Source organism: Brassica oleracea, chromosome C3 (genome assembly GCF_000695525.1).
Source record: "Brassica oleracea var. oleracea cultivar TO1000 chromosome C3, BOL, whole genome shotgun sequence".
Taxonomy (NCBI): domain Eukaryota; kingdom Viridiplantae; phylum Streptophyta; class Magnoliopsida; order Brassicales; family Brassicaceae; genus Brassica; species Brassica oleracea.
Window position 1 is genome coordinate 22,398,267 of NC_027750.1, and position 14,059 is coordinate 22,412,325.

General features: G+C 37.2%; 3 protein-coding genes and 1 pseudogene across 3 annotated transcripts; 1 reads left to right on the plus strand and 3 right to left on the minus strand.

Moving 5' to 3' along the window:
* The first annotated feature begins 58 nt into the window (after positions 1 to 58).
* LOC106330122 lies at positions 59 to 715 on the plus strand. Its single transcript, XM_013768666.1, has 2 exons — positions 59 to 266; positions 347 to 715. The coding sequence occupies exons 1-2, from the start codon at positions 84 to 86 to the stop codon at positions 713 to 715; spliced, it is 552 nt and encodes a 183-aa protein (XP_013624120.1). The 5' UTR covers positions 59 to 83.
* Positions 716 to 4,641: 3,926 nt separating this feature from the next.
* LOC106330123 (RNA-binding protein 42-like) lies at positions 4,642 to 6,991 on the minus strand. Its single transcript, XM_013768667.1, has 7 exons — positions 6,988 to 6,991; positions 6,685 to 6,704; positions 6,317 to 6,626; positions 6,106 to 6,203; positions 5,712 to 5,808; positions 5,485 to 5,570; positions 4,642 to 4,877 (listed from the first exon to the last, which is right to left on the minus strand). Exons 1-7 carry the CDS (start codon positions 6,989 to 6,991, stop codon positions 4,821 to 4,823), a joined length of 672 nt encoding a protein of 223 aa, XP_013624121.1. The 3' UTR covers positions 4,642 to 4,820.
* Positions 6,992 to 7,022: 31 nt separating this feature from the next.
* On the minus strand, positions 7,023 to 7,906 carry LOC106334011 (diphthine--ammonia ligase-like). Its single transcript, XM_013772381.1, has 4 exons — positions 7,786 to 7,906; positions 7,604 to 7,663; positions 7,223 to 7,302; positions 7,023 to 7,140 (listed from the first exon to the last, which is right to left on the minus strand). The coding sequence occupies exons 1-4, from the start codon at positions 7,861 to 7,863 to the stop codon at positions 7,023 to 7,025; spliced, it is 336 nt and encodes a 111-aa protein (XP_013627835.1). The 5' UTR covers positions 7,864 to 7,906.
* A 328-nt stretch (positions 7,907 to 8,234) lies between these two features.
* LOC106330124 lies at positions 8,235 to 9,993 on the minus strand (annotated as a pseudogene).
* Between the last annotated feature and the right edge of the window lie 4,066 nt (positions 9,994 to 14,059).

A 14,059-nucleotide genomic window follows, 5' to 3' on the forward strand; every position in this document is an offset into this window, starting at 1 on the left:
ATATATATATATATATATATATATATAATAAAAACTTTCTTAACTGTTTTTAGGCCAAGGAGTTGGGACGTTTACCGACTCTTATGGAACTTTTCGATCGGACCCACAAAAACAAGGCGGGCGCATTTGTAGATGAGAGGTCTGAGAAGATCTACAATGATGTGGCAGCTCGTATTGACGAGCGTGAGACCCAGCTGGCGCAGGAGTCCGCCGACGGATCACCCGTCGTCTTATCCACAATAGAAGTGGATAGAATTTACGAGGAGGTAAATTTTATATAAATTTTTTATTAATTCCATTTTACTTTAAAATTTAAATTTTAATATATATTTTATTGTTTTTTAAGGTCGCTCCCAAGAAAAAGGGACGTGTGTTGGGGATTGGTTCCGTCAACGATGTTCCGAGAGCGACTTCCTCTTATGGCCAGAGACGGGATGATGAAGTCTCTCAGCTGCGCGACGTGTTGGAGACGACACAACATCAGCTGTCGTCGACACAAAACGAGTTGGCCTCGACAAAAACGTCGTTCACAGCTCGTATGAGTGGTCTCGAGAACTTCTTGGACGTCATAGCGGCCACAAATCCGGAATGGGAGGCCATGTTCAGGACCATGAAACAACAAAACCCCATTCCAGGCGAGACATCCGTGCAAGTCAACGAGGCAGATCTCTCGAGAAGGAGCGAGGAATTCTACGACGCGGCAATGCAGCATTAGTTTTTTTTTTTGTTATTGTATTTTAAAATTCAAAACTTATTTATATATTATATAATTTCATTTTGATTCGGCCAAAAAAAAATTTTCTATTCGATTTAATTTCAATTAAAATTTTATTAATAAATTAAATAAATATAATTTTTATTTTATTTTTATTTATAAATTCAGTAAATAGAAAACAAAGTAATTTCGTCGCTAATTCCCGATGTATTAACGAGGAAAATTAACGACAAAATCTCGAGGAACTATTAACGAGGATTTTACGTGGATTCTATTTCGTATACTTTACGATTCAATTACGACGAAATATTTTCGTGTTCTTTACGTTTTTATTACGACGAATATATTTAGAGGTTTTTGCGGGTCTTTTACGACGAATCCTTTTCGAGTTTATTACGAGGAAGCACAACGACCGCGTTACGTGGAAAGCCCACGTGGTCTTTACGAGGAAAACTTAATTCTTCTTTACGAGGAAAATATAACCTCGCTAATGGACGAGGAAATGGCGACGAATCTTCTCTTACGACAAACGTATAACGACGAAACGCCTTTTATCGCCATTTCCTCGTAACTCTTCTTTTACGAGGAAATAACGACGATTTTGGCCGTCGTTAAATTTGTGTTTTCTTGTAGTGTGGTAAAAAGAGTTGTGACTTCATATAAATCTTATACCATAGTACCATTAAATTATAACTACAAAAGTTTAATATGTCTTCTAAATCAAATTGTATTTATAAGCATTTTTTCATTGCAAAAACTTTGATGTGGCAAAACTTTAATAATCTATATAAGTAAAATTAATTTAAAATTACGCAAAAGTTAAGCAAAAATTAAGTAAAGTATAACTTTAGTTTGGAAAAATATAATACTAATAAGAGAAATTTTTAGCTTAATTATTTAGCAAGATAGAAAATGAAAACTCATCTCATAAAAAATACTTAAAATATAAAAGTGTTAGAATTTTTTCAAAAAACAAAGATAATTCATAATCTCTTTTTTTCTTGGACAACAGATAATTCATAATCTCTAACTTAAGATGTATAACATTATTAAACTTTCATGAAGTTGAGATATATATTGAAATTATCAGAACTTAAACTGATACATGAAAGTTACGCCCAAACTGTATCATTAAGAGAGATTGTTTTCCATTGTTTCCAAACTTTGTCATTAAACTGATACATGAAAGTGACGCGCAGACTTTGTTATTCAGAGTTTAATATATAAAAGTACGTAAGGTCAAAAAAAATATATAAAAGTACGTGACACGTAAACTCTATAAATATTTAAAATGAAACTCAGTCGCGTGTATGGCGCAGATTCTATTCTAGTAATACTTACAAGAGTACAATTAAATCCTCAGTAATTACAAAATAATTCAAGTTTCATTGTTTTCTAAATATAAAATGACAGTCTGGTGTTGACAAATCTTGATTTATAAAAGCATGAAAAAACTGACATGTCAAAAATAAATAAAAATTGTAACTGCCAATCAAAACTTTTTGTTTCTCCACGTCAGTTCATACAACTAAGTAATGTTTGGCTGATTCTCAACGTGAAAAAAGCCACAGTGCTCTTCTTTGTTTTTTTTTTGTTCAGTTTTATTCTCTATGAAATTGAAAGGGCACTCTAATTTCTAATTTCATCAGTTGGTTGTTTAATTTAAAATGAGATAGTAGAAAGCACAAAAAAACAAACATCCCTCTGAGAGCCATAACGTCGCAAAAAAAACAAACATACGTGGATTAAGTCAGTATCCATCCATACATAATCTGTCAATCTTAATTGCTGTTTCATCAAATAAGGGTCCGTGATATTAAGTCAGTATCCAAACACTAGTGCTTTAACAAAACCAGCGTAACTAAAAATGGTTACACTTGGACAGCTAAGGTCTCACCACTTAATAAAGTCCTATGACTAAATTCGTGAATATTTCTAACAAATATCTCAAGGGACTAGTCAAGTAATATAATATAACTTACCTTAAGGTAAAAATTAAGCAAAATATAACTTTTAGTTTGGAAAATATAATACTAAAAAGAGAAAAAAAAATTTAATTAGTTTTTTTTTAATTAGTTAGCAAGATAGAAAATGAGATTTTTTTTTTTTTTTGAAGAATAGAAAATGAGAAATTCACTAACGAGAAAATAAGGAAGTGTAAGCAAAGCCCCCAAGATCCAAGGATCGCCAAGGCTAACTCTGTATACGAGAAGCTTCTTGCCTCCAAACTCAAGGAGCAGCGTGATCGCCGTAGTGAGAGTTTGGCAAAGATGTTGTTGATCATAAATTTAAGCTTTTCTTTGTGCTCTTCTTTTATGTGGTTATAATACATATAGCTTGCATTTGTAGAGATTACTTAACCTTTCATGTTTCTATTATAGACATGTTTCTAAATTTAGCTACACGTTAGTACATCTAATGGTCACTACCATAATATAGTTTTGGTTGTGAGAATAAGTGGGTCACTTATTCATGAATATTTTCATACAAGTATCTTATAAGGACTTCGAGTAATTGTTTTCTAAATATAAACATACAGAAGCCAGTCCTAAAATTCTTAAGGCTAGAAGCCAAAAATGAAAAATTGGCCAAAAAAAAAAATGTTGTTGGGAGATATCGAAAACCGGTTTGGATAGAAGTACAAGGTCTAATCAACCACTACACTGAAGACATATTGGTTAAAAATGTGGCCGATTTTATTGATAATAGCTGGCGGCCGGAAGCCATTGCTTCTATTGCTTGGGCCTAGGGCCGGCTACTTCGAGTGAAACGCGACCACACTTGTAAAAGTCTGAACACGACAACTGCACATCCCGCTGGATGAGACCAACCATCGAAACAAAAGATCTAACGTTGGAAAGTGTGGCTTCTGCTTTCATGATATCAAACAGAGTCATGCCAAAAGCATTCTTGATGTTAATATCGATCAATTTCACAGGCATGAGCACAGAGGCGGACCCACGTTGACCAATAGTGGGTCAGCTACAGCAGGTTAAATATAACTTTTAGCTGTTCTGGTATGTTGTCAATAGGTTTTAATAGTTCATTTGGTTAACAATCTCCTCTTCTGACCCACCTAACCAAGGTTCGATTCCATGTTGGTGCTTTACACTAATTTTTTTCTTAACATTTTTTTCGTTCTGGACCAAAGCTCAATCTTTGACACCCCTTAAATTTAGGGTTAGGTCCACCACTGCATGAACATATAAATAAACTCCAAACTAACATTCTCCGGGTTTTCCAAATAAAAAATATGTCTGTCCCTTCATTGTTTCTATAGTTCACAACATCTTCGGAGGATTTCGAGGCAGCGGATGCGATAGAAAGTGTATGGAGTCTAGAACATGAGTCTAGATCAATTGGTGACAACTCATCCTGGAAGAGTGTTGTTAAAAAGTGAGTCATCTTGGAGGAGTGTTGTTAAAGAGTGAGGTCTTGGGTTTGAGTAACGCCAAGTGAACCAACAACCTAATTATGGAGTCAGAGAGAACTCATAATGGAAGGGTTGGGGTCGGTGCTCTGCATGACTGTGAACCGGATTCCGAGGGTGTTGTCACATGCATTGTTTCTGACGGAGAGAAAAGATGGAGAGGGCGAGCAAAAAGTTCCATGAGATCAAGGTAGCCACAGTTGTCTTCCGTCCCAAGTTTCGAATTATCTCAATTGTTGATAATTATTAGGAACTTCAGGGTCATCTTCATGGGTAATCATCAGATTAGAAAAAGTTAACCATTTCTGAATATAGCTTTACTTGACTATAAGAAACACGTGATACGTGTGATACACATAAGATGACACACCATCACAATGAATGAAGAAAACACATTCAGATAAGTCTTATAACAAATTACTCAGATATTAGGAAACACTTTTTTGTTTAACGCTGAATCTTCATTAGAACTCATTACAGTACAAGCCAAGCATAACATTCTACTCCTAAAGTTAGTGTTACCAGCCACGCTGACCCAAAACATGAACTAAGTTGGTTAATTGTTGTAATCCAAATAATGAACTATGTAAAACAAACAAAAAAAAACGTAGGAAGTACAATAATTATCCTCTGTTTTTTTCTTCTCACGTACTCCTTCAGAATACCATGGATTTATTACTTGTGGAGTACGCTCTTCTTCTTCACCGTCTTTTGTTTCTTATTGTTGTGATGCTGCATTTACCATTCAAGTTCAAAATCAAAAGTTTAATTGCTCATCGAAGAATTTTTTTTTCTTTGCAAATTTATCTAACAAAAAAATGAGCCTTTTTGTCTTTCTGCAGCCTCCTGGTCTGTTCTCTCTTTCCAGATGCTCTTTCTTAGTTTTATGGGACGGTTCCCAGCATACTTACCTGTGTATTTATATGAAATCAATTGACTTCAATAAAATGTTTCTTTTGTTTCTTATTGTTGTGATGCTGCATTTACCATTCAAGTTCAAAATCAAAAGTTTAATTGCTCATCGAAGAATTTTTTTTTCTTTGCAAATTTATCTAACAAAAAAATGAAGTTAAGTTACTTGCCTTTTGTCTTTCTGCAGCCTCCTGGTCTGTTCTCTCTTTCCTGCTACTCTTTCTTAGTTTTATGGGACGGTTCCCAGCATACTTACCTGTGTATTTATATGAAATCAATTGACTTCAATAAAATGTTTCTTTTGTTTCTTATTGTTGTGATGCTGCATTTACCATTCAAGTTCAAAATCAAAAGTTTAATTGCTCATCGAAGAATTTTTTTTTCTTTGCAAATTTATCTAACAAAAAAATGAAGTTAAGTTACTTGCCTTTTGTCTTTCTGCAGCCTCCTGGTCTGTTCTCTCTTTCCTGCTACTCTTTCTTAGTTTTATGGGACGGTTCCCAACATACTTACCTGTGTATTTATATGAAATCAATTGACTTCAATAAAATGTTTCAATGGCAATGATTATGAAACAAAATCATATAACTAGTTCTGAAGAAAAACAGTGAAATAAGATATCAAGATGAATCAACACATCAAACAGATGCTTACCATTCATTTCTTTAAGGGCAGCAGCTAGATCCGCAGGATCTAAGAAACTCACAAACCCATAACCCTTGGTTTTACCAGTTCGCTTGTCTCTAATGACCTGTCACGGTAGATGAGAATTTTATGTTCTGTAAAAGCTTTTAACCACAAAAAAAAAACTCACACTAAATACTTCTCTTTGTGATTCAACTAGTAATGATCCGTGTATACTCTAAAAGGTCAACCATGTTCTGTACATATTGCAAATGCATCACAGTTGACGTTTTTAGCAATCTAACCAACCAGAAGGGAGAACAATTATTGTAATCATATGACGTCTTTCTACACATATGTTCATAGTAAACCAAGCATGAATCATCACAAAACCCGAAAAGGAGGAGAGATATACACACTTAACTTTGGCCATATTGAAGGTTGGGAATCGAGCAAACGCCTTGGAAAGAACATCATCATTTACTTCATTCCCAAGATCACCACAAAACAGGCGATAGTCATCTGACACAAAAAATTGTGGAAAACAGAGTTATAATAAATCCATTTTCACCCAAAGCCTAACATTGATAACAATCAGAGAACTCAAGGTAAAGAAGAGGAAGGGCATTGCTTACTTTCTGGCCACTCTGCAAGAGTAGGATCCTCCCAAGACTGTCCAGCAGCTTTACGAGGAATAGCTCTCTTCTTAGTCTCCGCTTTGTGTTCGGTTTCGCTACTAGCCAAAGCAGCTTTCACATTCTCAAGCGCTTCTGGTGTGATAGTTTGTGCATCTCTCTGGAACAACTGATGTGCCTGTGTATATATATGATTGTTAGTTACACAATTAGAAAATTCTGGAGAATGGGCTTTAAATATATGGACCGAGCCCACTAGTTTCTGAACAAAATCAATACTAAACAAATAAAGACCAGGTGGAGTAAGTGGCTAAACCGGTTTAGAAGCGATTACTGGAAAGGCCAAAACACTCTTGAATAGAGCTAACCGATCTTTTCGCGATTAGGTCTGGAGTGTTGACAAAAAAAAGGGATCTGGAGTGAATAAAGATAGTGAATCTGAATCAATCATGAGAAATGGAATGAGATTCTGCTAAATCTAATCAAATTACAGTATATTGACAACAATTTAAACGAATATTAATAGATTACGGTATATTGACAACAAATTAAACGAATATTAAGTATATTTATAGTGCTTTAGTTTTACATTTGGTTTAAGTCTTTTAATATTAATTTATTATTATATTATAAATCATGATTATAATTATTGCACTGAAGACTTATATAACCCATAATTTTATTTTATTTTATTTTATTTTATTTGTTAATTTATATTTGATGTTTGTAGTGTTTTAGGTATCTGTCTCTTCACTTCACTCAGCAACACAAACATATCATCCACTTCATCTTCTGGAGTCATTTGGTAGCTTAGTTTCTGATGCCTGCATACATTAAATCCTCAGAATAATAATCCAACTAAAACAAACAAAAAAATGGATTATAATCTCAAGCAAAAGCCTAAACCTGGAAGAACCTATGATTCTCCTTCTGAACAATGGCACATTCATGCATTCTGCATAGGTCACAATAATCTGGTGGCCTACCTGAAGGAGAAACATTCAATTTAACAATCAGACTCCAGTATTCACAAACTCTGTGTATTATTCTATTTACAATATCTTAGCCTTCTCAAGAATAAAAAACTCAGATTTAAAAATCATGATACATTGACCAGATTCATATAAACACAGTTCTATGTATATGTGAGATAAATAAAAACCTAATCTTTCTTAAAACCCTTGTTCAAATTCAACTAACGTATTCAGCTTTCCCTCACAATCATGAACATTATATGATTATATCTAACCATGAAAGACAAAAGAAGAAGCAGAGAGAGAGTCTTACAGTTTGATACATGTAGCTGTCCAGCTCATCAACCGGTAACAAGTTCGCCAATGCAACGATCTATTAAAACACACAAATAAGCAAACCCACAAGTGAGATTTAAAAGTTCATATATATCACAAAAAGACACAAACTTGTTTTAAGGTAGTTTCAGGACAACAAGTAAAGAGAAGAATAGACACCTCGTGACCGTGTTGGATACACTTCATCATGACATAGCAGCTATCTTTGCCGCCACTCACTAAAGCCACAACCTTCATTTCTTTCTCTCTTTAGTTGCAGTGAGGGAGGTTCTTCTCTATGTCGTCGCCGGCGACTTTAAGAAAACAGAAGAAGAATTTTATAAATTATAGGAATGTGGCATGACTTCTCTCCTTGTTATTCGATTGGCCCCGTTAGTTTATTTTTTGTCAATGTGTAACCTAAATCTTTTTTTTTTGCGTGTGTGAGACCAAGTGGTATCTGATCTGCGATTAAACACATTAAACCAATTAAACCAACCGGTTTATTCATTCATGTCCTTACTTGTGGGTTGTTAAACTCGCTATGGCCAACTGGTATATGATCTTTTACAAGAATAAAAGTGGTCCTTTTTAGTCCCGATTTTTTAACAACTCGCTAGGTCCGGGGTTTATTTACCTGGATCAAACTTTTCATCATTCTTTTCACATTCTTTTAGTGCTAACATTCTACCAAAAGGACCACTTTTATTCTTGTAAAGACTAATCTCATGATTAACAACCAAGTCTTGTTTCTCAAATTCTCCATGATAGAAAGTTTTCACACATTTGATGAATCCTTCTAAAATCTCTATGTCATACTGGATAGTAGGGTCTTTGTAGAAATTATAAGGGCTGAAAAAGTAAGCAGCCATATGCAAAGGAGAATCCAGCCTTCTTTTCATTTTCTCATCAATAATCCTGAATATAGGTTGATAGTTCTTCTCCAAATGGCCAGTAGCTTCTTTAATAGACTTCTTAGCTTCCAAAAGCCCACCATAAACAAACCCAAGAGATGGTATCTTCTCTCCATCAGCCAACCGAAGAACCTTCACCATAGGGGTGAATACTTTCAAAATAACCATGACACTACTCCAAAATGCATAACTCATCACAGTATCAGATGCAGTCTTACCCTTCACAGACTTCGAATGCTTACAATCATGCTACTCATCACTGTTGAACATGCTCTTCAGTTGCCCCTTTTTCTCATAAAGACTTTGTAGCGTGAGGAAACATGTTGCAAACCTTGTTGCTCCTAGCCTCACAATATCCTTCTTCTTTGTATATGTTCTCATCATTGACAATGTTGTATGATGAGCATAAACAAATATGGTGACAACCTTTGCTTGTTCAATCACATTAGCAAACCCGGGCAACTTAGAAATCCCTTCAAGCATCAAATCCATACTGTGAGCAGCACATCCAGTCAGACTCTTGGCCTCTTCTCTTTAAGAAACTTTGCAGCAGCTACATTATTGGTTGCATTATCCGTGACCACTTGCACAACCTTTTCAGCCCCTAAATCTTCTATACACTTGTCAGTATAGTTAAAGATATACTCGTCTGTGTAAGAATCTTTGGAAGCATCCTTTGATAACAGAAAACAAGTCCCTCCTCTTGAGTTAACACACAAATTCATGATGCTTCTTCTTTTCATATCAGTCCATGAATCTGTCATCACCGAGCAACCTTCTCTGTCCCATTCTTCTTCTAATGCCTTCAACTTCTCTTTTGTTCTCTGTTTCTCTTCATTCAGCAATGGTTCTTTCAACTGATACTGAGTAGGAGGTATTCACCATGGCCCAAACTGTCCTAAAGCTTCACAGAACAGCCTAAAGGACTCATTGTCAATCGCATTGAATAGAATATTTGACTGATAAATCCATCGAGCACAATATTGATGTACAATATGTGTCTTCTCTTTTGATATAGCATCATGGATGTTCTGTTGACGTGTCTGAGAAGCCAAAGAAGCTTCAGGGTTGATGACAGTTGCAAACTGATCAAGAGGACCTTGGAAGTGAGGAGCTTTAAGAGTTCCAAGCTTTTTTTCTAGTTCCTCAACATTGCTATTCTTTTTTATGTTAACCTCTCCCCTTATAGCTTCCTCATGCTTCCTCTTCTTATTTTATTTCTCCTTTGCTTCCATTATGGCATTCTTACACTTCTCTTGATCTCCTTTGATGACCTGGGACATGCTGAGACATTACCCTTTAAGTGACCAATGTGCTCTTTCATTATGTAGACGCCACCAGAAAACTCTTTGCCACATAATCTACATCTCACTTTGTCTGGAACTTGTGGATCACATAGCAGACCATACTCCCAACCTACATCATTTGAGTTTCGTTTCAGAAGTGGAGGTGTATCTGTTGCTGGATTGTCCATTCTTTCTTAAGCTGAAATATCAATAAACAATTTGACAATAAAAGAAAATCATTATACTTTGGTCATTGTGGTTACTAAAATACAAATATCACTATAGAGATAAAATATATAAGGAGAACATCAATATGTGACCATTTCTTTAACATGGCTTCACACGACATTCTTTTTTTTTGTCAGCTTAACACGACAAAAGATGGCTTCACATGACAAAATTAAAAACTTCCAAAGTCAAGCTAACAAATAAAATAGAAAAATCAGTACGTGACCATTTCAATTCAAGTAAACCGTACAAATTATTAACTCAACATTCGGCAAGCGTACTTCAAGCAACTTTAAAGAGAATCGATAATGGAATCATAGAATTTTGGTCGCTTCTCTATTTGATTTCATTGAACGGAAACACAACAACCATTGTCTGATTATGCTATCATAGAATTTACCCGGAGGAGAAGATTCGAGTCTATTCGTTTTTTCTTCATCTGAAAACTTATTTGTAAGGTATGAGATTCTTTACTAACTATAAGCTTGAATTTTTTTTAATTAGAAAAAAAAGTTTCTTATTTTTTTGGTCAAAACTATCAAGGATAGATGTATATATGGAAAGGATACGTATGTAAATCATATTAACCTAGACATAGAGAGCTCTCTCTACACATATATATATTGTACCGTGTTGCACCTAATAACACTCACGTTCTCTAATCTATATGGTATCAGAGCCGTCGCTCCTAAAAACCTAACCTTTCTTCTCCAAAAATTTCGCCTTCTTTTTTCATCTACCATGGTGTCTCCAAACAATTCTACAACATTCACCGAAATCATAAACACCAACCCAAACAATCAAACCATCCTAAATATAAACATGTCCAATGTTTCAAAACTGTCAACCACAAACTACCTCATGTGGAGTCTTCAAGTCCACGCTTTGATCGACGGTTATGGTCTTATCGGTCATCTTGATGGATCAACCGTGACACCACCATCTGCAGTAACGGTTGATGGTGAAACAAACCCAAATCCAGACTATACGATTTGGAAAAGATCGATTGATCTATAGCGCCTTGCTAGGTGCGATCACCCTCCCTATTCAACCGTTGGTGTCAAGAGCCCTCACGGCTGCTCAAGTTTGGGAGACTATAGCCTCCACTTACGCCAAACCTAGCCGTGCCCACATCAAAAACCTGAGGAATCAACTCAAGCTGTGGAAGAAAGAAAGCAAGACGATTGATGTCTTTGTTCAAGGCATCACTACACGCGTGGATTAACTAGCTATTCTCGGAAAACCTATGGATCATGAAGATCAAATTGATGCACTTCTTGAGGGCTTACCTGATGAATACAAGCCTGTCATTGATCAGATTGAAGGCCGTGAGACACCTCCAACTCTCACTGAGATACATGAGAAGTTGCTGCATCATGAGGCTAAACTAGCCGCTACCGTTGGCTCGTCCATCATTCATGTATCTGCGAATATGGTGCAACAGAAAGGTCAAGGTTCTTACCAGAACAAGAACAAGAATCACAACAACTACTACAACAATCAGCAGAGGCCACAATCCAACAACTTCGATTGGCAGCAGAAACCTCGTGCATCAAGACCATACCTTGGCAAATGTCAAATCTGTGGAACTCAAGGCCATGGAGCAAAGCGATGTCCTCAGCTTCAGACATACCAAGCGGCTGCTCAATCACTTTTCACGCCATGGCAGGGACAACCGAGGGCTAATATCGCCGCCGCGAATCCATACACTGCTAACAACTGGTTACTTGATAGTGGGGCAACACACCACATCACGTCGGACTTGCAGAACCTGCAACTACATCAACCATATGAAGGAGGTGAGGCTGTCATCATTGCCGATGGTTCCAATCAGTCTATAACACACACGGGTTCTCTTACGCTTCCCTCTCAACATAAGAATATCGTGCCAAGTGATGTTTTGTGTGTTCCTAAAATTAACAAGAACCTCATCTCGGTTTATGGTTTGTGTAATACTAACCAAGTATCTGTGAAATTCTTTCCTTCCTCATTTCAGGTGAAGGATCTGAACACGGGGACCCGGTTAATCCAAGGCAAAACTAAAGCTCAACTATATCAATGGCCGACAGGAAACTCATTACCTACGGCTATGTTTGCTTCACCATCTCCTAAGGCTACACTATCCTCTTGGCATTCCCGCTTGGGACATCCATCTATCTCTATTCTAAACAAAACAATTTCTCAGTTTTTTCTTCCTGTTTCTCAGCTTTCTCAAAAAAATTTATCTTGCTCAGATTGTTTGATTAATAAAAGCCATAAACTTTCATTTTCTACTTCTAGTATAACTTCAACAAGACCTCTTGAGATTATTTTTTCTGACGTATGGTCATCTCCTATTCTCTCAACAGATCAGTTTAAATACTACCTCATTCTTGTTGATCATTATACCACATATACATGGCTTTACCCTATCAAATTAAAATCCCAAGTCAAAGAGGTCTTTGTAGCCTACAAGAAACTAGTTGAGAACAGGTTCCAGCACAAAATTGGAACTTTATTCTCTGATAATGGAGGGGAGTTTCTGGCATTGAAAGCGTACCTTCAGGAACATGGTATCTCTCATCTCACTTCACCGCCACATACGCCGGAACACAATGGTGTTGCAGAACGGAAACACAGACATGTCGTAGAGACAGGCCTCACGTTAATGACTCAGGCAATGATGCCGAAGGAGTATTGGACATTCGCCTTTGCGGCTGCCATCTATTTGATTAACAGAATGCCTACTCCAAACCTTGATTTTCACTCGCCGTATCAGAAGCTGTTCACCAAAGCTCCTAACTATAACCGTCTTCGAGTATTTGGGTGTCAGTGCTTTCCGTGGCTGCGTCCGTATACTCAAATCAAGATGGAATACCGATCTAAACCGTGTGTGTTTCTGGGCTATTCGACAACTCAGAGTGCTTACTTCTGCCTCCACTTGCCCACAATGAGGTTCTACACCTCCAGACATGTTGCATTCCAAGAGTGTCTTCCCCTTTGCAACATATGGCTCCAATGGTATCCCAAGCTCCACGCCTTAAGTAGTAAACTCAGATGGGCCTTACCAACCTCCAATTATACGTGTGCCTCTTCAGACTTCGTCATCTCGACAGCAGTCTTCATCCCCGTGTTCGGATTCTCACCCAACATCGCCACAGTCGCCGTCCCAACAAGCTCAGGTATCGTCTCCTTCCTCTGACTCTCGATCTCTTTCTTCTTCCCCCTCCAACTCTGAGCCCACTGCTCCAAATCAAAATGGGCCACAACCCACACGGCCCAGCCCACTCACCAAATAAATGAAACTCATGAATCTTTACATACAACTCCATCACTATCAAATTCTCCGACTCGTGTCTCTTCAGCCATTGAACCACAAATTCAGCCACCGCAAAATGACCAAAATTCCCTTAACCCACAAAATCCCGACGACGACGTCATGATACAACCACCACATAATCAACATTAGATGCAGACAAGAGCAAAGAACATGATTGTCAAATCAAACTCGAAATTTAGTCTCATTGTCTCCGGGAAACTATCTAATCGGGAGCCACGTACGGTAGCTCAAGCTCTCAAAGATGAACGCTGGCGGAAGGCAATGTCGAAGGAGTATGATGTGCAAATTGAGTACGGAACATGGGATTTGGTACCGTCTAACCCGTCTCAGAATCTTGTCACTTGCAGGTGGATATACACAACAAAGTACTTCGCCAATGGAGAAGAGGACAGACCTAAAGCTCGCTTAGTAGCGCGTGGTCACACACAACAGTATGGTGTTGACTACAGTGAGACTTTTAATCCAGTCATTAAGTCGACTACGATTCGTTTCGTGTTGGATATTGCAGTCCCTCAAGGATGGCAGCTCAAACAGCTAGATGTCAACAACGCTTTTCTACAAGGCGAGCTGCAGGAGGAAGTTTACATGACTCAGCCACCAGGGTTCGTCGATACTGACCGACCACACCATGTCTGCAAGTTGAAGAAATCGATTTATGGTCTGAAACAGGCACCACGGGCCTGGTATCTGTCGTTGAAGAAGCATCT

What these genes read in the sequence shown, in the direction of transcription:
- LOC106330123 (XM_013768667.1), bottom strand. An exon ending in TCTTGCAGAGTGGCCAGAAA is followed by an intron (nt 6,204 to 6,316) that starts GTAAGCAATGCC and finishes TTTTTGTGTCAG; the next exon opens with ATGACTATCGCCTGTTTTGT. An exon ending in CAACCTTCAATATGGCCAAA is followed by an intron (nt 5,809 to 6,105) that starts GTTAAGTGTGTA and finishes CTACCGTGACAG; the next exon opens with GTCATTAGAGACAAGCGAAC.
- LOC106330122 (XM_013768666.1), top strand. Translation starts at nt 84, where the DNA reads ATGGAACTTTTCGATCGGACCCACAAAAACAAGGCGGGCGCATTTGTA. An exon ending in TGGATAGAATTTACGAGGAG is followed by an intron (nt 267 to 346) that starts GTAAATTTTATA and finishes TTGTTTTTTAAG; the next exon opens with GTCGCTCCCAAGAAAAAGGG.
- LOC106334011 (XM_013772381.1), bottom strand. Translation starts at nt 7,863, where the DNA reads ATGAAGGTTGTGGCTTTAGTGAGTGGCGGCAAAGATAGCTGCTATGTC. An exon ending in GTATCCAACACGGTCACGAG is followed by an intron (nt 7,664 to 7,785) that starts GTGTCTATTCTT and finishes GTGTTTTAATAG; the next exon opens with ATCGTTGCATTGGCGAACTT. An exon ending in ACAGCTACATGTATCAAACT is followed by an intron (nt 7,303 to 7,603) that starts GTAAGACTCTCT and finishes TTTCTCCTTCAG; the next exon opens with GTAGGCCACCAGATTATTGT.